The sequence below is a fragment of the Stegodyphus dumicola genome, chromosome 10, assembly GCF_044657685.1.
Source record: "Stegodyphus dumicola isolate Sdum_Otavi_A_Nest chromosome 10, ASM4465768v1".
NCBI lineage: Eukaryota > Metazoa > Arthropoda > Arachnida > Araneae > Eresidae > Stegodyphus > Stegodyphus dumicola.
Genome location: NC_140777.1, coordinates 103,447,914 through 103,473,469, shown reverse-complemented (window position 1 = coordinate 103,473,469; position 25,556 = coordinate 103,447,914). Strand labels below are relative to the sequence as shown.

Sequence of the window (25,556 nt, the reverse complement as noted above, 5' to 3'; positions counted from 1 at the left end):
AACAATACCGAGTACTCACTGCTCTACCTGGAGTTAAATGTATCTTGTCTGCCCACAAAATGTTCTAAGGCTAAAGATTCTAAGGTTAATTGGTACCGCACTTGGGATGCTAAACATTCATCACAATTTCTATATAAGCAGTTTATATGCAGTTACCAGAAAGTATTTGTTTCAACGCTGAGCAGCAACTTGGCTAAAAATTTTGCAGTGCAGAGAAATTGCAAGAAAAGACTGATGTAACATGCTGCATAGTAATGTAAACTGGAGCAAAGAATATCCTTGAAGCTGAAGTGTTTTTCACTGAAATACATAAATTTAAAAGTCTATTACCAATTGGTTCCAATTAAGGTCAATAATTCTGTTTCATATTTTATGTGTGTGTATATATATATATATATATATATATTAATGTATTCAATCTTTACCTTTTTAACTAAAGAATATAACTTAGGAAATCTATTAAACAAAATGATAAAATTTACTTCAATAATATTTTTAGGTACATAAATAATATCGTGGTAATAGAATAATAATAATTTCAGGAAAATAGAACACAATATTTACCCAAATAGTATAATTCTTAATAAAACTAATACTACTCAAAAAGAAATTAAATATTTAGATTTACATAGCTTTGACTTCAAAAATATTTAACTTTATGATCAAGAGGAGACTTCAGTTTTAAAACTATCAAATTAATTCACTGTGAATCTAGTATTTTGAAAAAGTTATTAATAACACTATTGTATTCTCAATTAAATACATACAATTAAAAAACTTGCACTGAAGTTGGATAAATATCTTCAAGAAGAGATCAATCTTTTATTTTTAATTCTGCATTACATAATAAAGTTCCAACATATTACATTACTAAAAAATCTGATGTGTACACCACATGACTTCCTAGTATGGAATATTAAATTATATGCATTTTTTCCTGCATTTCATTTAAACATATTGAATTGAATTAAATCTACTTCGTCGGTAGAGCATAAACCACAATAGAATAAATGCGCTTTTTAAAATTCACTAAATTTATTTACCATAGTAATACTCTGGCACTTGGTTCACTTAACAGCGTTTTATCTCATTCATTTTATAACTCAGAAAAAAAAAAAATTATATCAGCTGAAAAATTATCTAATCATTGCCACATGTTCTATTCAAATCCTATAATAAGTCTAAAACGATGTATAAAAGAAATTAAACAAATAAAAAATAAACAGTTTTTCACAGGCAATTCAGCACTGCTTACCTAATGTGTAGTACTACTTATTCGGTAAGAAGACAGAATTTTCGATGCCCAAAACTGAAAGTTTACTTTTGGTTTCACTCGGCAAAAAGACACTGAAGGCGTAGAAACTGACTTAATTTGTTGTGGATGCTATGCTGAGTCAATATATGCGATAATTTAAAAACTTAAATGATAATTCCAGAATGGATTAAGTATACTCTAATTTGCAATAATAAAAGAAGACGTTACTTTGTTGTTGCAAAGTTTAGTTTCTCTAGATTGGCAACAAATCCACTATTCTGCCAAATTTCAAATGTAAACAAGTATGGCTGTTATGGCAAAAAAATTAGGCTTAGCCACACTTGAACAACTTTCAAATTGTTCATAATTCGACAACTATAACATGCACGTTAACTAAAGGCATAAAAACCTTAAGCCGTAGATAAGAACAACATAACTCAATAAATTTTAAAGCAAAAAATGCACAATTTACAAACATATAAGAATAAAGAAACTGAGCTCACTGAGTCGAGTAACAGGGTGGATATACAGTGGATGGACAAAAATATGGAAACACCTTGTGAAATGCATGTTTGAAAAGAAAGATTGATTTTAATGAAATATGTAGGTGGCGCTGGCGTTTTTGACTACTGACGCCACCTATACAACTTCGTAAATGTGCTAAACAGTTCAGTTGTTGTCGGAGTACTGTTATGTGAGGTTGTTATTGCATTATGTCAGAGTTAACAGACTTCGAACGTGGGCAAATTGTTGGAGCACGTATGGTAGGTGTTTCCATAAACAAGGTAGCCGAGGTGTTTAGTGTTTCAAGAGGTACTCTATCAAAGATTTATTCCGCATATTTGAAAAGCGGAAAAACATCATCTGCTAAATCACAGCGCGGACGAAAGTGTGTCCTGAGTGATTGTAACAGACAATCATTAAGGGCAATTGTGACGAAAAATAAGAAGACCACAGCTGCAAAAGTTACTGCTGAAATGAATGTTGTGTTACGAACCCTGTGAGTATCAAAACAATTAGAAGGGAGCTTTATAAACAGGGAATTGCTGGCCGTGCTGCAATTGAGAAGCCACTCATCAGTGATGCTAATGCCCGTAACAGGAAAAGGTGTTGTTTAAGTCATAAAGCCTGGACTATAGAGCAGTGGAAGCGAGTAATATGGTCTGACGAGTCTTCTTTCACATTGTTTCCCACTTCTGGCAGAGTTTACGTCTGGAGAATGCCATCTCAAGCCTATAATACAGACTGCTTGTTGCCAAGAGTGAAACATGGCGGGGTTCTGTTATGGTTTGGGCAGCCATATCGCGGTTCTGTGCTAGCCCCATGGTAACTGTATCAGGGCACATGACTGCCAAGACTTATGTGAACATTTTGGCCGATCAAGTTCATCCCATGGTACAAACTTTGTTCCCCGATGGTGATGGTGTCTTCCAAGACGACAAAGTGTTCACACAGCTCACATTGTCCAGGACTGGTTTTCTGAGCACGAGGATGAGTTGTCCCATCTACCCTGGCCACCACAGTCACCAGACCTGAATATTATCGAACCTTTGTGGTCTACATTGGAATGGAAAGTGCGTTCTCGTTATCCACCGCCAACATCGTTATCTGAACTTGCCACTGTTTTGCAGGAAGAATGGTATAATATTCCCTTGGCAAACATACAGGAACTGTATTTATCCATTCCAAGAAGACTGCAAGCTGTTTTGGGTGCCAACGGGTTTCCTACACCTTATTAAGCAAAGAAACATGTTTTTTAAAGGTGTTTCCATATTTTTGTCCAACCTCTGCATATAGATATATTTATATACTTTTGGTGTGACCGACTGCAACCAAAATAGGACGTGCTCATCTACATGTTATAGCAGTCCTATATACAAAATTTCAAATTTCTGAGACTACTCGTGTTTGAGTTATGCGAGATACATACACACATACGTGCAGACGACACGAAAAAATGTCTTCAGAATCAATTTTTAATCAGTTTTATAATTTTTTTGGGAAGAAAGAGTCCTTTATTTTGTCCTTACCTACAGATATCATGCAAAGACATCATTAAACTGCATTCAATAATAGTCAAAATAGATATTTTAGTTGATATATGATACCCGAAGTTTTTCGAGATTACAATACTTCCTTTTTACTTCGCACAAGGAAGTAAAAAAGCAGGCATTAACTACCACATTTAAATTCAGATTTTATGTTACAAAATAAATTTTAAATCACATGGAGAATAATTCAAGATGGTAAATTAAATCAAAATAGTTTTAATATTGTTAACATGGAAATATTGTTAGTAACTGCAAATCGTACAAATGTTGTTAACATGTAAATAATATTGTTAATAATAGTAAATATTCTAAATATTGTAAAGGTTGTAAATATTTTACAATATTGCAACAATTTCCATTACTGAAAATAATGTAAATTGTTACTATTGTAAATAATTTGTTAATATGTAAATAATTCTGTTTTGTACAGATTTTGCAATTTAATTCTGGCTCTTTCCTGTTAATAACACAAAGCCAACTATTTTCATGTTCCAACAAAAGCTGTATTTAGGTGAAGATTTCCTACTTTAAACTTGCTATCCTCTTTTTCCATAAATTTGCCAGTATTTATTTATTAATTAAATACTTCACCTGAAAAAATGTTTCAAATTTACAACCTTTAGTTGCTTTCCATTTACTCCCAATTTAGCAAACCTAAAATTCCCTTCTAGCAACAAAAATTGAGATTCTTCCTATTTTTAAAATCACGTATTATCATGCCAATGTTCTCCTTTGTGATGCCAAATATCTAGCATATGCTTTTTTAAAACACTTTGGTGAGTTTTTTTTATGCAAATTGCACTATCAGGTTTGACCATTACGTTGTTTGGAAGACTTTCACAGGAAATGTTAGCCTTGCAACTTGGATACCACACATTTGCAGGTAATGAGGAATAGAGCCATTTTTTATTTCAGTTCACATTTGTGGCCACAATTCACTTAGCACTCTAATCATGCCTATTCACAAACATTTATATCTTTGATACTGTTGACAGGAAGACAGCAGTGAGGCAACATCTTAGTGAGAACAGAGGTAGAAGCAAAGTGTGCAATTATCCAATATGGAGGCTCACCCAGAGAGTTCTCAAAATTTTGAATTCAAGTTCCAATTCAGCTACATCATCAGCATTATGCAAGTCATAATATGGACTGATCTAGAACTAATGCAGTCCAAAAATAGTTATTACTATTTTTTTTAATACTGAAGGAAACACTCAATTTAAAAATGAGGAATTAAAGGGCTATTGCTATTATAATTCTGATTTACATATTTATGTGCATGTGTGTGCGTATATATATATATTTACTAAAGAAATATTGATTATGTTATCTTCTAATATAAATTTAGTAGAATTCAATGAATTTTAGATCATATATACACATACACAAAGAGATGTCAACTTTTGAGTATTGCTATCCATAATAATTAACTGAATTATGATCACAACAATCGTTCCCAAAATTGAAAGATTCAACAAAATAAACTAGATGTTAATCACTGAGTAAATAATTTCACTTTCTGCACAAGAAGTGCATTCAGTCTGTTGGTGAATAAACTGGTTCTAAACTCTTAAGAATCAAAATGTTTCTTCTGCACAATGTTGAAAATCATTTCAATCGGTAATTGCTGCGACATTCAATCGATGCATTCTTGTGAATAACCATTTGCTGAGCTCTCCAGATCTGTGCAGTCCACTTTAACCCGCTTAGTATGGACGTGTCATATATGCATCAGCAGCAAACATTATCTCACGGCAAGGTGTGTCATATTTGAATTGCCATTTAGTTAACTCTATGGCCGGGCGTATCACATTTGACTTTTTAGATATTTGACTTTTTAGATAGAACATTTAATTAGTATTCTTTATTGCCACTAGATGTAGCTGTATGTCTGTTATGGTGAAATATAACTATATATAAATATAGTTAAGTATGTTTACCTTCATTCCTAGGCAATGCTTTTTATTTTTGGTATTTTGTTTCGGAATGGAGAGTGAAATTCGTGGGGAGAAGGGGTGTTGAGCGATGTAATGTCTCTTTAACTGGTCATTCATTTGATATAAACAAATGCAGGTATTCTCCCTGCATTGAGGTACTTTTTATTTTTGCGATATAGTGGGATAGGCATTCTATAATTAGAGATTTTTTTTATTACTCTTAGATTTTTCCTATTTTTTTATTACTCTTAGATTTTTCGGGCTTTGAGATGAATATTTTTTATCCTCAGAGAAATGCATTTTGTTTTAATGGCAAATGAAAGCAGTATCTAAATGTAGAATATACACAAATGCTAATTTGTTAGTGTTGAGTAATGTAATGGCTCTTACTGCATCATTTTATATAAACAAATGAACATGTTCTCCATGCTCTGGAATACTTTTAATTTAATTTATTAATTTTTTTTATTTTATTTTACTTTTTATCCTTTATAGTGGAGTAGATGTTCTTTCATTAACGACTTTTTTATTACTCTTTGAGCTTTCCGGCATTGAGAGGAATATTTTGTATCATCGCTTAGAGAAAGGCCTTTTTTTTTTTTTTAAGCACAACAAAAATGTTTCAAAGAATATCGTACACTGTCTCATTTTGAAATATTGCTTACTTTTCATTGTTTGCTCGTTGAATTTTTATGAAAGACAGTTTTAATATTTTTTAATTTGAATTGTGTGTTGTGTTAAATAAAATCTGCGATTGTTTGGATATTTTTCCATATATATTTATTTGTGGGATAAGGGGAAAATTATATTATTCTAGAATGGGTATTTTATAACATTTTTAAGGAAAATATAATAATAAAGTTTTAAAATTAATCCTGACAACTACCTGAATATTCTTCTCATAATGTATCAAAAATTGGAACAATTGGATGAAAAATTTAATTTATACGAATTTTTTTGCAAAGTTAGGCTTAGCAGCGCAAATTGCCCGTCCCCACAAGACAATGCATCCGGTTAATGAGCCGTCCCAAGACAACGCTTCGGTAACAGAGAAGCCTGTCGTGAATGGGTTAAGCTAGCAACCATGAAATGCTGTGTTATGCTCCATCAATATGAAAAGCAACAGTTACTTCCTTATCAAAATCAGTGAAATAGTTAAGTTGCAAATTCAGTTTCCAATTAGTTAACATCAACAGATGGGTTTCTGAATTAAGAACCATGAACCAAACAGAAGAAAATAAAACGTTCCTAATCAGAGAAACACCCACTACTTCTGCATGCTTCAAAAATTTACTGCTGATGGCCATTTTCTTGAGAATGTACTCCCAAATTGTATTAAAAATTTCTTTGCATGGGAAAAAGCTAACTTATATATGGAGCTATCAAGTTTTCTTTCCAGAACGTAAGCTCTAATCTTAGACCAATTGACAGGTCAGGATTGCCTTTCTAGTTTTTCTTTCGATGAAAGTCAACATTAAATATTAATTAATCATCTGTATTGGCCTTAAAAAATGGCTGTAAATTTATCAAATCTTAGAGTTATATATAAGCACAACAATGTTTCCCCAAAGAACATGTACTTGTGGAGCTTCTTGTAGAAAAACAGATCAGTGGAAACAAAAATGGAAGGGGATTACTAAAGAACAAAGGATAAAGTTTACATGCAGAATTTTCTATCTGTGATTTAATGAAAGAAACTGTGAACTGGCAAAATCAGCATTTTCATTGGGAAAAAAAATGGTCTAAAACTTCAAACTTTTCAATTATAGTATTAAGAGAATCTGAAAGAGATAGCCAGTAAAAGCTTGTATGTTTCAAAATTCTGTGAAATTTAGTTCCAGAGCCTGGCACAATTTGAAAGAATTTTTATGATTAGAGATATTCTGAAGAATATAGATAGATCCACAGCTGGTTCAGCATTTAAGCCCATGAATTATCGTCAGGCATTCTCAGCAGCTATGAGACGAAAATAGTAAGGAAGTAGTTTCAGAAATCTTAAAGGCTAAACTTTTCTAATGACAGCTATAACTTCCTTTACACTGTGCATAATGATATTCGCAGAATCACAGTCATAGTCTCTTCCCAAGTTAATCTGTGGATTCCAATAATGACAATAACAATATGCATATTTGGCCTTAATAATAATATCAGTATGCATAACAACAAAATACATATTTGGCCTAGTATCATAATCAGAAATAACAACGTACAGATGAAACTCCTATTACCATCCAAATTATCATCAATAGCTAATGCAAAAGTACCATTTTGGAACACTTACACAATTTCCTTTCACACAGAGTACATTATGCATCTAACTGGAACAGCTGTTTTAGTCCTTCTGAGTGCATCCCCCCCCCTTTTTTTAAAAAAGCTATGGCAGAATTGGGATAAAACCAAAAATTCATATCAGTACAATAGAAATATTGTGTTTCATCAGAAATTATGAGAATGAAAGCTTTCAAATTATACTAAAACTGTTTTCGTTTCTAAAAGAAAAATAATAATACTGAATGTCCAGATTTTGTATTTCAGTTGATTTCAAATTTAATTATAAACGACAATACAATATTACTTTATTTCATTATTCAGAAGTTATAAAAATTCAAGAAGTCATAACACTTTTAAAGATTTCACATTAAAAAAATTTTTAAACTTACCTTTTTTGGCAGTTTGGCTTTGGGATATTTCATTTGGTTGATGAGATTCATCATGAATTTTAACAGTAGTATCTACAAAAAAAAAAAAAAAAAAAGGTGAATGAATGACTATCAATGCTTGCTTTTATTTTTTAATTCTAGATTTCAATATGAAATAAAAAATATTTTTACAAAAGCTCTTTTTATTACTTTCTTGTTTACATTTCATACATCCCTAAAACCACTACTTCTCAAAATGATCAGCACTGTGACTATGAACCTTTGGCGCTAACAAATATGAATATGAACATGAAAATTTCCTAACCCAACCAAGAATACAGACACTTTTTCATTAAAGCTACACCATTAGGCACTTCTTTTGTTTTTGCTATATTTCTTTGGTGCCAGGTGTGCTCAGTTTGTCACTGGACTTCTTTGGATGCTGATAACTGCATAGAACCACTGAAAATGAGACTTCTTATTTTTAAGTAATCATAATTTTTCTTTCTTTATTCCCCCCTTCTCTCCCTTTCCTTTACTGCAATGGATTTTAAAGATCAAAAGATTCCTTCAAGAAAAAGCACATTCCATAATATTTTTGTTTGTTTGTTTGAACTTGTTTGTCAGAAAATTAAAATGTGATCTGAAACCGAAATGGCCATGCAACCTTCACTCATGCCAGAAGAAAAAGGTATCCTAACACAAACCTGGTTTGCTGGATCCTGAATTACTTTCTTTGCCATAGATGATTCATTTAATAGTAAAGAATTAATGTGTACTGAAATTTGCAAACTACAGCTTCAAATAAATCACAGCAGAACAAAATAATAATTAACTAATAATGTTTAAGTCAGTGGCTACAATAAAATAATGAAAATTGATAAAAGCTGTTTCAGAAAAAGGAAAAATAACATTCTTCCTCCATGACGGGCTTTGACAGGTTAATGTCATGAAATTGGAAAACGTTTTCTAGTAACTGCTCAGTGACTATTTAGAATAAAATAAACTCTCAGGGCCGCAACAATTTGATCGAAAGCCATACGGAAAATACCACGAAAAAATACATCAATAATCGTGCTGAAGATGCATGATATGGTTTTCGTAATTTTAGTACCAAACTATGAAATATATTAACACAGTCAGTGAGCTATATTGCATTGCAATTAATAATTCAACATTCACTAGAATATAAGTAACATTTCTCATATATCAATAATACATGTCATGATCCATTAAAAGGATTATGAGTTTATAGTAGACATGTACACCAGTTACTTCTCTTAATACGAACACCTGAAACAAGTAGAATGAAGTATGGATAGTGTCCACTAATTTGATCATTAACTCTGACATTTCTGATGAGTTCTAAATCCATGCAACAATGAGTGATGTAGCAGTGAAATGGAAACAAGAGAGTTAAAATTCCAATTCTTGTTGAGTAGCTGAAAACTTTGATACATAACGATTGCCAATGTTTTGACAAGTTGTGATGTCTAATTGACAGGGTTCATTAGAAAATATAATCTTCTTACAGGCTTCAGAAAATAAAGCTGCATCCATCAAGAAATGTTTGCTTATATCCACAGCACATTAAAGATGGATTACTATGTGGAACACAGTCCATAAGCTACAGTATTTAATCCCTTCAGGATAGGTATGTCATATATGCATTGACCTCCAACTGTATCATAGAGATGGATGTGTCATATATGAATCACCATTTAAATAAACTGTCAGGATGGGTGTACCACAAATGAATTTTTAGACAGAACATTTAATCAGTATATTTTTTGCCAGTAGATGTAACCCTATTTCTTATGATGGAATTTATCAAGAATGGAAAAAGCGGCTATTAATTGTGTCAGGTGATACAAACACATGGAGATGTTCTTGATGCTTCTGAAAATATCTGCTTTTATTTTTGGCGATATTGAGATATACGTCCTACTGTTTTAGAGGTTTTATTCATTCTTTTGAAGAGATTGGCTAACACTGAGGCAAATATTTTATGCATCATTCAACAAAACACTTTTTTATGCTTCAGATGGCAAGGAAAATATAGTGTTTTCAAATTAATTCTAACAACTGCTTGAATGTTTTTCTCATAATATGCCAAAAATTGAAACAATTGAATCACAAATCTAATTTATGCAAATTTTTCACAAAGTTAGACTAAGCAGTGCAAGCTGGATGTCCCTACAAGATGATGCATCCTGTCAGTGCATCATTTAAAGAGAGCAGTTTAGTGACTGAGGCAACCATTGTGAAAGGGTTAAGGCATATCCAGTAATGATCACACACACACATATATATATATTGTTGTTTTACATGTAATATCTGGAATTAGATAATCCAAATGTTCTTTACGCCTTTAGTTATCTTTTACCTATCCTTTTCTTATCATTTTATACATATATTACCTGTATGTGTGTGATGATTTGAGAATAATGCAGACAGATGATGAAGTACATACGAAATATTTGCAATGAAGTAAAAACTTGGAAGTCGTATAGATACATAAAAAGAAACAACTGTAGTAGATTTAAATCACATTTCTTTTTTGTAAATAAACAATTTTCAACCTCAAACAAATTGGAACATTAGTTGTGCTTGTTTCAGAACATAAGATTTACATTTTTGATATTATTGCAATAAGATGAGAGTAGCAAGTAATGACCTAAAGTGTGTTGTGTTCAGGATGAAATCTTAATTCGGAGTGAATTAGTTTGGATAATTCGGAGTGAATTAGTTTGGATTTTTAATACATTTGACTGGATAATTAATAATGCTCCAAAATTATTATCGGCTGTTTGAGTTTTAGCTCCTTTTACATCACCAGCAAATATATAAAAGTCGCATAATAATGATTAATCTAAAAATTATGTAATCCAGAAGAGTTATTAAAAACAACTGTATTGTGTAGAACAGAGAGGGGAAATAATAAATTTAAATGAAGAATTAAGGGAGTACTGCTAATTTAATTTAAATTTCTGATTTACATACTTTTTTTTAATCTTGCATATATCTGTAAAAGCAATGACTTGTAGAAAGCTGCAATGGATTGCGGACAATTCTCTGTGTTATAACTCAGAGAAGCTTTACCATGTTGTTAGAAAGATGATACTCGAAGATGGACATAGCTGTAAATTCTACACATAATTTTATTCTTGGATAACAAATACTGAGGACACATATTCCTTTTATTTCATATTATCTTGTGAGTGCACTATACATCACATAATTTTGTACAGAATATATTTTTTAGAACAATGGGCAATAGGTGGCAGAGGCTCAGAAAGCATACTAGCATCTTAATGGAAAGCAAGCTGAAGCCAAATTGCACAGTTATCCAGTATAAAGGCTCATCAAAATCTTTAAGTTGTTTCTTAAGAGAAAAGTTTCACTTCTCAAAATCTTGAGTATAAGTTCAAAATTAGCTACGTCGTCCACACCACACAAACCATGTGAAATAGATTGATCTAGAAAAGACACAGTATAGAAAAATTATTACTATTTTTGGAAAAGAGAGGGAGAATTAAGGCCTTTTACTAGTTTAAATTATAATTTTGAGATTTACATATTTTTTATCTCTTACATATCTTACACATGTGTTACATCATACACTTACATGTGTGTATGAATTTCCAGGCATATCCACTGTCATACATTATATCTATATGACAACAAGCAGAATATTGCGTTAAATAATTAAAGTTATAATTCCAATTACAACAGTTTTTTTCCCCCTGTTAAGCATTCTGAATCATACATTTTATCATTTCTCAACATGACAATAAACTAATTCTAAAATTATAATACAACAACCTTTAAATAATTCATCCCATTCCTAAATTATTCCTACTAATTTCTTTCATTTCTTATCTGCCCAGATGACAACTTATAATAAAACTACCTGGCATGATGCCAGGAGAATTCATTTTTAATTCTGAAGTTATTATAATTGGTAACATTATGTTCATTTCATAGCTGGCAGTTCAATGCAGTTATGCATGTATTTTTCAATTCAATTTTTATAACTTTGGAACTGGATATTGGATTTTAATAATTTTAGATTGAGTTGTCTGCAAACAAAAATAAATAAATAAATAAAGACGTACCATTACTAGCTGCCTGTGGAAGAATAACAACATCCTTTTGCCGAGCTTCTAACCTTTTTTTTAGCTTGAAAAACTGCCTCTGTGTCCGTTCATCTTTAAATGCATTTAAATGTGCAGATGAATCAGATAACCCTACATGCATATAAGAAGCTTTTAAAAAAAGCAACAATATAATTTCTAGAAATAAGAAATGTACATCCTTTCCTATATTATTTTTAAAGTATAAAAAGGAATAACTTGTTATAAAGAAATTATTCTAATGAAAAAGATTTAAATATTAAATAAATAAAATATTCTACATATATTTAAGTACCAAAATATTACAGTTTACATTGTCACGAATTTTCTACATATCTAGATAATTTGAAATTATATGTGAAATTGTTGTATTATTTTCTGTACAGTGTAATATGAAAATCTTAAGAAAAGATGCTTTTCTGGAAAAATAATATGAAGGCAAATATATTTAACATGGAATAAATGGCTACCTCCCTAAATTGGCAAGATCGCAAAGGTGGCAATTGTTTTGACGTCTAATTTTTATTGCCAAAAGCTGCCAAACTTGGCCACCATTTGGGGATATTTTGGTCTGGTCTGTGTATAACTGTAATGGGTACTGTTACTGAATAACTCTATTTGATTTTCTATGTAGCTGTAACTATATATGGCCATCATACGTCTTCCAGTAATTTTGAGAAGTGATAGAAATTTCTCTATGGCTGGGTGAAAGCTAGGCAAGACCTGAAAGCGTACTAGTTTCTAAGTTGTTAGTTCAGCGCGAGTTCACAGTACTGAGATATCTCTGGGTTAGCTTCACTCTTTAGATGAACTTTTCATTGTGTTGTATTTAATGTTCTTAGTAGTTTGAAGTGTAAATACTGATTGCATTCTGTGATACTGTGAACACATGTACAAGTATTTCTGTGGAAAGTCCCAGAACTCAGAAGAATTTTGATAGAAAATTTTATCACCCGTAAGCAGCAACAATATTTGGTATCAGGAGTGGGGTCAAACACTGGTGACAAGAGCAATGGAGGAGCAAATAAGACAATTCTTGACTGCCTTTCCTGCATTCCAAGAAAAGATAGAACAGGCCATCAACTACATTAAAGCAGAGATGAAAGCTAGGCAAGATTCCACTACAGAAGAAATGAAAGCTGTTCAAGAAAAAATGAAAGCTAGTCAAGAATCCATTTAAGGAATGGAAGCTGTTCAGGAAAACATAGAATCTGATCAAGAATCCAGTAAAGGAGAGATGGAAGCTGTTTAAGAAAGAGTGAAGCAGGTTAAGAGGAAATGAAAGGGGAAATTACCAGCATAATAAAAAACAATTTCAAGGCTATGGAAGGGAGGATAGATACAGTTGAAAATAAAGATGGAGAAATTGAAGAAAGAGTTTCTTCTGTCAAAGAATAAATCGAACACAGGGTATCTGCTGTTGAAGACAAATCGATTACAGAATTTCTGCTGTTGCCAAAGGAAACGCACCTTTAAAGCAACTCATAGTGATAGCAGAAAACAATTCTGATGGTTTTGAATTGTTACCCATGACTTCTCTCTCTTAAGCTACACATATATGATGGTAAAATCTATCGGCAAGTGTACATGACACAATTTTCTACAGTGGCAGATGCAAATGGGTGGGATTCTCAAGCTAGGCCTGTCATCCTCTGCTTTGAGAGCAGAAGCAGGGGATATACTTCAAACTCTGCCCAAAAACCAGAGGTTAGATTTTGAAGCTTTATCTAGCATATTGGAGCTGTGCTTTGGTGAGAAGTGTTTAAAAGACTATAGCACACTTCAGTTAAAATGTAACCAACAGAAGCTAACAGAAACATTTCAGGAGCTTGCTGCAGATGTTAAATAGCTGTCTCATCTCGCCTTTCCAACTGAGATCGGAAACAAGGGGAATTCTGTCCCTGCAGTACTTCATCAATGGCATCTGGGATCCTGGTATACAGAGAGCCCTGCGAATGGCAGATGTAAAGGATTTAAAAAGCACTCTGGTGTATGCCATTAAATTTGAAGCAGCTCCCAAGCAATCTGTACAGACCACCACCTAATCAGATCTGCTCAAGTCCAAGAACCAGAGGATCAGGTGATTGCTCATCTAGAAAACCAGATAAGTCAATGCATTGAGACAGGACAGGAATGACAAGAAAATGACCCTAAAGTACTGGAACTGTGGTGGTGAAGGCCATATAAGAAAGAACTGCAAAACACCCTACGCAATGGAAAATAAAAGCAATCCCCAGCAAGTACACAGAGAAAATATTAGTGGCTATCTCAGGGAATGAATGTTGCCAGATCTAAAGTGTCCATTTCAAAGCACTTCAGATTCCTGCAGTGGGTGGCAGTAATGGACTTTCTATCGTAGGAATTATTAGTGGAGTTCCTTGCAATATGACCATCAATACAGGAACCAACGCTACCATCATACGAAAAGATTTGGTTCAACAATTGAAAGGTATACATATAGATGCCACCCTACATCACCCTTCATACTATGTCTACATGGATGGAATATCAACATGGATGGAAAATTAAACATTAATCTAATGTCTGAAAGTGCTGCATACCATTACACGACACATGTAGGGAATATTACAGACCCTTGAATACACAGATTAGACTTGGAAATACAATTTTTTCTTGCACTTTAAAACTGTATGTGCTGCTTTTGAGGACATAACCCTATTTAGAATTAATTATGAAGGAGTCAAATTTTCTCACCAAATCATAGCTCAGGACTACACCAGCAAGAACAGATTTTTTACTTCCTGTATCCACAGACAGAAACAGAAATTTTCGGTACGGTATAAAGGAATATCATAAGAAATGCAACACCCCGCAAGCAGCACTAGCAGCCTCGGCACTCATCGACATAAAACAATCATGTAGTCATTTGTTCTGTGCCCTGATGTTTTAACAGTAACACTTTTTGTACCTTTGGAATCAACAGTTGTGTTTGAGAGCACATAAAAATTCAAAGGAACCTCGTCCATGTTTCCTACTTGCGCAAGTTCAAAATTTTCTCGTTTTCCTACATTAGTGATGAATCGATGAAATTCAATAATTTTTTTTCTATATTCGTCTAGCATCTTTTGAAATATTTTTTAGTCTGCATACATAGCTGGTTTCTCAAATGAGAGTTGCAAATGTCTGTGATGAAGCAAAAATCAAGAAAAGCGAAGTGGTTGCAGAATGTACTTCAGTGACTCTTATTAAATGACTCAATAGTCTGTAAAGCACCGTGTTTTCAGAGATCCTAATATGGAAGATATTGCAGAGTGCACAACTAAGCAATGAAGACAGCAGTGCCACTAAATGTGTCATTTAAGAATTTCAAGATGTTTTCTCCTACTCATCTTCTGACATAGGCCGATCCCATTGACACAGCATACAACTGATATAGAGGATCATTCACCAATCAAGTAACATTAAAGACTTCTACCTATTGCTAAAAAGGAAGAAGTAGGGAAACTTATAAAGGGCATGTAAGAAAGCGACATCATAAAGGCTTCAGCAAGTACTTGGACCTCTCCCACTGGTCAGAAAGAAAGATGGTTCGACAAGATTTTGCATTGACTATCCCCCAGTTGAAGGAGGTTACAAAGAAAGACAACCACTGTATTCCTAGAATCAACAACATTCTGGACACTCTTTCTGGAAGCAAGTGGTTTTCAATACTTTATTTAGAGTGGATACTGGCAGATAAAGATACACCCTGATGACCGACAAAAGATAACATTTAATAACGAACAAAAACTTTGGCAGTTCCATGTGATGCCTTTTGGATTGTAATGCACCAGCAATATTGAATGCCTCATGAAGATTGCATTGGAAGGTCTTTCTTACAAAGACTGCCTGGTATACTTGAAAGACATCATCGTCAAAAAGAGTTTTAACAAACATTTAGGAAATCTTAGAAAAGTTATTCAAAAACTGAAAGACGCCAATCTAAATTTAAGTACAACTAAATGTAAACTATTCTTGGACATGTAATCTCTGCCAAAGATGTGTGTACAGACACAGAAAAATTGTCAGCAGTCAAAGACTGGAGATGCCCCGAAAATGCCCATCAGCTGAAGAACTTTTCTTCCTTCGCAAAACCATTCACAGCCTGACAGTGAACAAATAAAAGTTCTTAAGGACAAAAGAATGTGAAGATGTGTTAAACAAACTGAAGGCGACTTCAAAATCTGTGACACTCCAGATGCATCCTCAGTTCAACAAACCATTTATTTTAATCCCAGACATCCTTAAAGCATTATACAGCAATCCAACAAGAGGTAACTCCAGAATAAGAAAGACATTGCATTCATACAGACAAAAGACAGAGTTCAAGAGCACTTCTATTGAAGTAATGCAACGACTGACCTGCAAAAGTAGTGCCAATCATGCGATGCCAACACAGTTCGGTAAGGACTTAACAAACGCAGCCAAGGGAAGCTCCAAAGTTACAATGAAGCACCCCCATCTGAATACGCTTTTCACATCCTGGTACCTCAGCAATATACTGCTGACTGCAACAAATACATCCTTGTTGCCATTGGCTATTTCACCAAGCGACCTGAAGTGTACCCTATTCCTGATCATGAGACGGTCACAGTAGCAGTAAAGAATTCTGCAATTTACTCGGCATTGAGAGAAACCAAACTACACCTTTACATCCCTAGTCAGATGGCATGGTAAGAGGTTTAATTGAACCAACCTTAACAACCTCTAGCTAATGTTTTCCAGAAACCAAGAGGACTGGGACCACAAGTTTTCAGTCTTCTTACTGGCCTATCACAGTGCTATCAGTGAGGCTACCGGTAATTTTCTGTCCCACATGCTCTTTGGGCGTGACCTTTGTCTGTCATGTGATCCCTTGCTTAGTCGTCGTCCTGATAAACTTTCATCACCTGAGGAGTACATTCAAGATCTCCAAGCACGATTCAAAGTGATGCAAAATTTTGCGCTACAGTGAGTCAACTTGGCGACAGAGAAGATAAAGACCCAATAAGCAAGATAAAGACATGTGAGGTACAGAACATTGGTTCAACAAATGCAACAATATATGCTTAGAGAATCCTTTCTCCTAAACTACAGTCACCTTGGGACGGTCCTTACACAGTGCTAAACAGGCTGAACAATGTTGTAGTTTGGATCCATAAATCATCACATTATTCTTATTATTCTTAAGTTATTCATTACAACAGGGTAGCCCCTTACTATGGCCATAGTACATAGTGCCCACAGTGTATATAATATAAATAGAATTCTAAAACCATGGTCATATTTGTATATAAATTTGTAACTTTATGCATTTGTTTATTGGTTTAGCATTTAATTTTTTTTCATATCATTTATTGCAATTACTGTATTGTAAGTACTGTATTGATTTGCCTTAGTTTTAAGTATGGCTTCCTATCCAGGGATTGTATTGCTCGGGATGTGCAATCCTTGGTAAGGGAGCACTGATACAAATTTTGCAGCTATATAGATCATTTGAGTGACATTACATATGAAATTCTTGTATTTAATTTCTGTATAATACAATATGAAAATCTAAAGAAAAGATGCTCTGCTGGAAAAATAAGAATTCAGAAGCAAATCCATTTAACATTGAATAATAGCTATCTCACTAAATTGGCGAGATATCGCCACACTGGGAATGCATTTAGAGTCTAATTTTTGGTGCGACATTTTGGTGTGGTCTCTGAATAATTGTAATGGGTACTGTAATCAGTGTTGTAGCTAGAGTTTTCAGTGCCAGGGAACAACTAAAAATTTCGCACCCCCTCCTATTTGCCAAGAATGGAAAATATTTAATTCTGAAATTTTGAAACATCAATTTGGCGCCCTCCAGATGCTGTGCCCAGGCATGGATGGTTCCCTTGCCCCCTTCTAGCTATGCCCCTGACTGTCATTTAGTAACTTTTGTTGATCTTTTATGTAGCTGTAACCGTATCCAGACCTCATATGCCTTTCAGTAATTTTGAGAAATACTAGAAATTTCAACAGCCAGAAGAATACTATGTAAGACCAGACAGACGATCGGTTATCCCAGGCATCTCCAGGTGAGCTTCACTCTTTAAATGTGCTTTGCATTGCACTGTGTTGAACTGTCTTAGTAACTTGAAAAGTAACTACTGATTGCACTGTTTATCAACCTATCATCGGACATGTGCGTATTAAATCTATTATGAACCCATACGCATGCAAAAATATCTTTTGCATTTAACTTTTATAAATGCCATAATGCAAATGAAATTTATCAAAAATATTTTTTAGAATGCAATGATGAGTTCCAAGATGTTGTTGTCTTTTCCATGAAAAAGATGCTAAATGGAGCCAAAAGTCTGCATGACAAGCCTTGCCAGGTATGGAGCCAGAGGACTATAAAGGATATCCTGTGGTGGTGAGCAAAGTTGGTAAAGAGCAGCAATGATAGCCTGGCAGTTGAAGATATGCTTTGGCGTTAATTGGGTTCGTGGGCAATTATGCATATGGGGTAGATCTTAAGTTATCTCCTTACAGGCCCTCGCAGGAGTCTGTAACCCTAGAGGGTCGTCCCCATGTGGTGGATAGGAGAATGCCTCCACTGGTTTTCAGTAAGTGGTAGAAGAAAAATACAATACCTTCCTTGGACCAACAGGTAGAAGTGCAATGACCCCCTTTTTCTATGGACTGTGAATTTAATGCAGCAAGCGAGTTCTACGATTAAAACACAAAGTCTCTTCATACCAATCCATCAAATGTATTTTGTGATATGTACAGCAGCAATATAAAACCTTATACCCACATTTATTTCAGACCTCAAATATTTAACAGCTTAGCTTGCCTGGAAATTTGGTCCATGGGATACTAGAGAATGGGTTATCAGATGGCAGCATTTTGCAGAATCATAAAGATCCAGATCATCATATATTCAAACGCTCATCCATCCAAGAATTGAACTGGGTTTCCTAGCTTCTCTTGATCATCCATCAGAGGAAGATTTCTTTCCAGAGGGAAAGTACTTCATCTATAAATTTTAAAGTTTTCGAACTTTAGATACAATTCCTTCAAATGATTTGTGTTATTTTAAGGCAGCACATGTTTACAGAGAAGCTAAAATCCTTTGCAGTCCAAACAGGCTGCACGATATAAAAAAAAAACAACTGGATATGCAAACCAAGAACACTTCTCCTCACCATTTGGAAAACAATGAAGGCAGTGATAAACACTAAAAAAATACCCTGATTTATGCCTGTCAAAAATATCAAGTCCTCCTCAATAAATATGTGATCTTCTTAACTAATTCTTAAATTACTTTGCACAGTCACTGGTCAAGTTTTTAAATCTCTTGAATACATATTCAGAAGAATTAAATTTTTCCAGTTTTTCTTCTACTTCTTGCAGAAGATTTGGTCATAAGAGGCAAAATAACTAACCAAACAGTTATTTTATCTCTTATGACCAAATATGAAATCGCTTCAGTTGTTTCATCCATTTTCCCCATGTTTATGTTTTCTCCTAATAAACTGTTCTGTATTTACAAACTCTGTTACAATATCTTATGCACCCTCTTTGTCCCTTGAAAATGAAAAATTTTTACCAGTCAGTGTGTCGCAGTTTTATCACTTTATTTGATAACTTATTTTATTACATTGTTTAGTTAGTCTCATTGCCATTTTGCATTTTCTTTAAAAAATTTCTCAATTTATTTTCTTGTGATGATGTTTTCTTCAATAAATCCACCTTATTCTTTCTAGAATATTTTCACTTTGATTGATGTGTGAACAGAAACTTGCATTGAACGGAGACACTATGCAGACAGAAACTATATGAAACAGAAATTCAGGATGGATAAATATATCCCTATGTTCACATAAATAATTATATGGAACTGGTCCCATTTAGAATTTCTTCAGTTACTGAAAAAAAAATCTAGATTAAAAAAAGCCTGCCTATGTACAGCTATAATACACGTCAAATCTCTATATGAAAAAGATTTCTGAGCTCTATATTTGTAGTCAGTTGAACTTGAGAACATTAGTTATAGAAGAAAATTATAATGTCTATCAAAGAATATTATTCTTTTGTTTCTAGTAAGGTATTTTAGAAATTATGTAATGAAATATGAATTGTGCAAAACAGAACAAGGTAGCTCAAAGACAGAATATGACTTCTCTATCTCTATTTTTGGTGATCACCAAATGAGATTCCGTGTTCCGCATATATGAACAACCTAAAAACTGCAGAAGCCCCAAATATTCTCCTGCTGTTCTCACAAAAAGCAATTACATAAGTAACACATTCCATATATAAAGAAAGAGCAGCAGTTTCCACTAGGCATCTGCACAACAAAGAATTGCCAACAGCCAAGTTGGCATGGCCCTGTTCTCTGAGATTTTAGATTTCCAGAAATTACAGTAAAAATCTGCTGTTTTAGTGAGAAATTCAACCTACTTTCATCATATTTATATATGCTTGCTATACAGAGGTCCTCATATCTCTCACAAAGTTGCACAGAAATGCAATGCAATTAATGATAAGTACTGTCCAGATTTGCAGTAAATGTACAAAAATTATATGGAGTCCTTAAAATGGGTCTGACCATAAACACAGATCTCTAAATCCCAGTTTGATGCCCATACGAATAAGCCAAAGCAACCTTAATTATTCAAACATAATTTTAAAGTATGTTAATTATTCTCAAGTATATTTTTGCAAGTTACAGGTTTATTAGATAGCTCTTTAACTAATTACTCCATATAAACAGGTAGAAATTTACAATTTTTGGTAACCAAAAACAATACGCAACAAAATTTACAGCTAAAAATAATTCAAAGAGAATGCAGATATTAAACAAATCTATGATATTAAACTAATCTTAAAACATGAGAAATATTGCATACTCCCAATATCACTCACAGAGTAAATTTTGAAATATAACTCAGCTAATGCTTCTTGAAATATAACTCAGCTAACAACAACTGATGGCTGTAGAAGTTGTATTTATATGATGCAGTGCAAGCTTTCAGAAGCTTTGGTATTCTAGCTGAGCTAATTTCATAATGTAAATAAATGTTGTTGGATTCAAAATCGGAGAATCTATAATTCCATAATGCTATTATGAATTTTGCATTTAGTTAGATGTTTTTAACAGAATTATAATTTAAAATTGTTTTATTTCCCTGTGCAATGCAGCACGCAACATATTTTAAGAGAAAGCTATGCTGAAAAAGTAAAAATACACTGTAATTGATATTTGATTTGGATAAATATAATTGACTAGTATGTTAGCTATAACTGTAATTCTGCTCTTTTTGCTTTCCAGAAATTGCTAAACTCTTTCGTGCAGTTGATTTAAAAAGCTATAAAAGCCGGGGGCAAACATCTCCGCTAAATAATTGTTAGATAACTGTTGTTTGTTGACTGTAGCGAATTTCGGGTGAGCTCAGTTTAGCTTTCTCTACACTTTGGTTTGTGTTCTATTTAATATTTTAGTGGTTTAAAATATAGCTACTGTTTATATTGTGTGGTATTGTACGAATATCTTTGAGGAATACTCCAGCGTTTTGTTATATTTCTTGTGATTAGAATAAATTTTATTAACTTTTTATCAGACTTGTGCATTCAATCTATTATGAAACCGTATGCACACAACAATACTAACAGTAAGCTAACAGTAATACGAAACGTGCGGACACAAATTCAATTACACATAAAAATATATCATAAATTATAACTATAAATGCAACAAATTAAAGAAATAAAACAATACACAAAAGCAATAATGTAATTTTAAGTAAAGCATATAAGGAATATACAGTCAAAAGTCGTTAATTCGGACACCCATAATCCGGAATGATCTATAATCCGGACCTCAAACCTACAAACTTCCTGCGCATGCGTCACATTGATGAATGCGCATAAGACCTTTATGGCTGCACATATGCGTGTGCGCATAATACGTTTATGCATGCGCGTTTAATGTATAATGGACGGTATAAGCTAAAATTACCTAACTATCTATTTCAGTTAATGTTGCAGATTGCGTTGTTCCTTAATCTTCGAATTGGATCCAGCTTATTATTTTTTGCAGACTGTTAGAGCAATTTTATAAAAGTAAGCTTGAACTTTCGATTATGTCAAATAGAATTTCCGATGCTGGAGCTCCCAAAGGATCTACAAAGTGAAAGTATGTTTCGATGTCCATCAAACAAAAAGTGAAATTGCTGCAAAAAAACAGTTAAAGGCATATCCTTTGTTTCTCTAACCATTGCAAAATCTGTTTATCAATTTCATGCCGCTCTGCGGCAGGGGGCAAAGGAACGCCATGGCACGCAATGAATTGAAAGTTACATTTCCACTGTCAGCACTATCCTTATCTTCAGGGCAGATGTTTTTATTTTATTTGGCTTATAATTCCTTACTAAATGTAGTATTTCATTTCGATGTACTCCGTCTTTGATATGATTTAAATCAAATTCCTCGTCATTATAATTTGCTTCCGATAGTGAAGAAAGTGACACAGAGGTTATTGAAAACGAAAAAATTTCGATTGACAAATTAGTCGGTATTCTCGACACAGCAATTATAGGACTTGAACAGTGGAACTTTGTAACTGAAAAAGAAATTATGTCTGTTTATAGAATTAAAGAGAAAGTGTTATCACATAAAATGAAGCAACTTAAACAACTTACATTGAAAGAAATGTTTAATAAAGTAAACAAATAAATATTAAGCTTTTTTTTTTTTTTTTTTTTTTTTTTTTTTTTTTTTTTTTTGTAAATTTTGATACCCTTTAGTTCATAATTGTTCTTTATTTCATAAATTACGGTTTCATATTTTTAATTTTATAATTTCTGCATGCCATCTTACCAGATTTAAACTGATGATCTATAATCCGGAAAAATCGATAAACCGGAATCACCAAAGTCCCAACGAGTCCAGATTAACGACTTTTGACTGTATAAAGAAACATATAAACATAACATAAAAAGAAACTTATAATAATATGTATAAAAAGCTTTCAGAACAAAAATAAAAACCTGCTGCATTGGTAGAATGGCCATTTGTTTGATGTAATTGCACAGGTTCTACAGAGCTATGCAACCCTTGTGCAGCTAATCCAGGCTGCATATGTGGTGGAAACTGAGCAGGAACAGAATATGGAGGATGAGGATATAAATAGAAAGGGGCAGATCCACTCAGTGGAGAAGTTACATTTCCATTACCAGATCCATTCTACAAAAGATAAAGTAGGTATGATTAAGTTTTAATCATAAAATTACAGATATAATTTCAATTATAAACAGCTCGTATTTTTTTTAAAAATCAAAATTCCTTTAACGTTCTAGATTCACTTATAATAATAGATTCACTTATAACACAGCATTTATTAAAAATCAACTTATCTCTATTATTTTTGTCTATACAATAACTATATCTCTATTATTTGTATCTACACAATAACTATATCTCTACTATTTTACACAGCATTTATTACCCATCAATTTATCTCTGTCATTTTTATCTATATTCCTATTTGTTTTTACGCTTCTAGATCTTATGGTTTCTAGACCCTTTAAAATATATATATATATATACAGGGTGTTTATAAAGTCCCGGACCCACTTTGATGTTTAATAACTCATAAAATAATAAAGATAGATTAAAATTAATAACATAAATGGTTAGATAGACTCAAAAAGTTTCATGACCCTTGTGAAAGAACTTCCACATGTGCCCCCTTCGTCGCACGGAGAATATCAAGTCGATATTCAATTTCACGGCAGGTACCGGCAAGCATGTTGGCATCCACAGAGGCTATAGTGGTTGTAATTCTGGCTTTTAGGTCATCAATGTTCGACACTCTCCTCCTGTAAACTTTGTCCTTTACAAATCCCTAAAGGACAAAGTCCAGCGGCGTTATCAGGTGATCTGGGTGGCCAAGGAATTCGATCTCCTCGCCCAATCCAACTTCCTGTAAAATGCTCATTCAAAAGAACTACAAACAATAGTACCCCAATGTGGTGGAGCACCATCTTGTTGCAAAAAGACATGCGGCTGAAGCTCTTCTAGTTGTGGAAATACGAAGTTTTCCAACATGTCTAAGTATATGACTGATGAGACCGTCTTTTCTGTAAAAAAGAAAGGCCCAAAGACTCGGTCGTGCATTAGTCAACACCACACATTAACCTTTGGAGAATCCCTTTGAGCCTCACGATATTCATGGGGGTTTTCAGATCCCCATGTGCACACATTATGGCGATTAACAATGCCAGAAAGATGCCAAAAACAAAAGAGAGAAAAATGTAATTAATAAGCAGACGATATTTAGAAAAGTACACATATTTAGACTGGAAAATGAAATTATCTGAAATTAAACACACGCGCAGACGATATTTACAAAAGTAAAGATCTTCAAACCTGAAAAAGAAAATATATAAGTTATTCCATCAATAAATGCCATAACTTTGTTTATATCTTTATTATTTTATGAGTTATTAAACATCAAAATGGGTTCGGGACTTTATAAACACCCTGTATATCCAATAAACCTTTTATGAAAAGATAATTTTGTAGAAATCTGAAAAGGATCTTAAAATTTTACTTTGGTTTAAAAGTCTGACCGTAATTCTAAATGAATACCATTTGAAAATTCACAAATAATTTATGTCAACTGAAAATGAAATCATAAATGTATTAACATACAGTAGATTTTTCCAGAATTTTTTAAGTCTATTTATAAATTCTTGCATAAAAATAGAAAGCAAAAATGTCCTTAATTGTTTCCTATTGTTGTGGATAAAACATTAGTTTTATTTTTCCTGGAAGATAAAATTATTACTCACACTAACTCACCTTTCAATTTAGATTTCATTGAAACTTTGCAAATCTTTTTACACAATAAAATGCATTACACAATAATCTGCATTAGATTACAAATTGATGGGTAATAAATGCTGTGTAAAATAGTAGAGATATAGTTATTGTGTAGATACAAATAATAATTAGGGACTTTTTGCAGCAATTTATAAAGCAGCAATGGAATAGCTGCTTTATAAATTCTTCTATAAAAATAGAAAGCAAAAAGGTCCCTAATTGTTTCCTACTGTTGTGGATAAAACAATTTTATTTTTCCTGGAAGATAAAATTATTACTCACACTAATTCACCTTTCAATTTAGATTTCATTGAAGCTTTGCAAATCTTTTTACACGATAATCTGATCAATGGAATACCTACTATTCCACTGCTATTGGAGATAACGAAAAACCTATTCAGAGTTTCTCTTCCTTCTTCAACCTCATATTCCAATTTGTATATATGAAACTATAGCTTATGAAGTGTTTATCATAACAACAATGCTTTGACAATGTTGGACTAGTTCTGATAAAACTGCACTCGGCAATACTTTCATCTTTATTTATGCCAATTTTTATGTTCAACTACCTTTGGTTTGTTTGACAATAAACTAATTATCTCATAATAAACTAAACATTAAATTAAGTATGAATAATTTAATACATTTACCAAGAAATACAATGAAACTATTAACAATATTATAAATATACA

General features: G+C 33.0%; 1 protein-coding gene across 3 annotated transcripts in view; it reads right to left on the bottom strand.

The window, feature by feature from the left end:
* LOC118191280 (fibronectin type-III domain-containing protein 3A-like) overlaps positions 1-25,556 on the bottom strand; it is a 223,982-nt gene that overhangs the window by 144,539 nt on the left and 53,887 nt on the right. For all 3 annotated transcript variants that reach the window (XM_085825345.1, XM_085825346.1, XM_085825347.1), the window contains 3 exons: positions 23,028-23,223; positions 12,001-12,132; positions 7,904-7,975 (listed from right to left, as the gene is read on the bottom strand). In XM_085825345.1, coding sequence (XP_085681471.1) covers positions 7,904-7,975; positions 12,001-12,132; positions 23,028-23,223 — 400 coding nt within the window. The remainder of the gene's footprint in view (positions 1-7,903; positions 7,976-12,000; positions 12,133-23,027; positions 23,224-25,556) is intronic.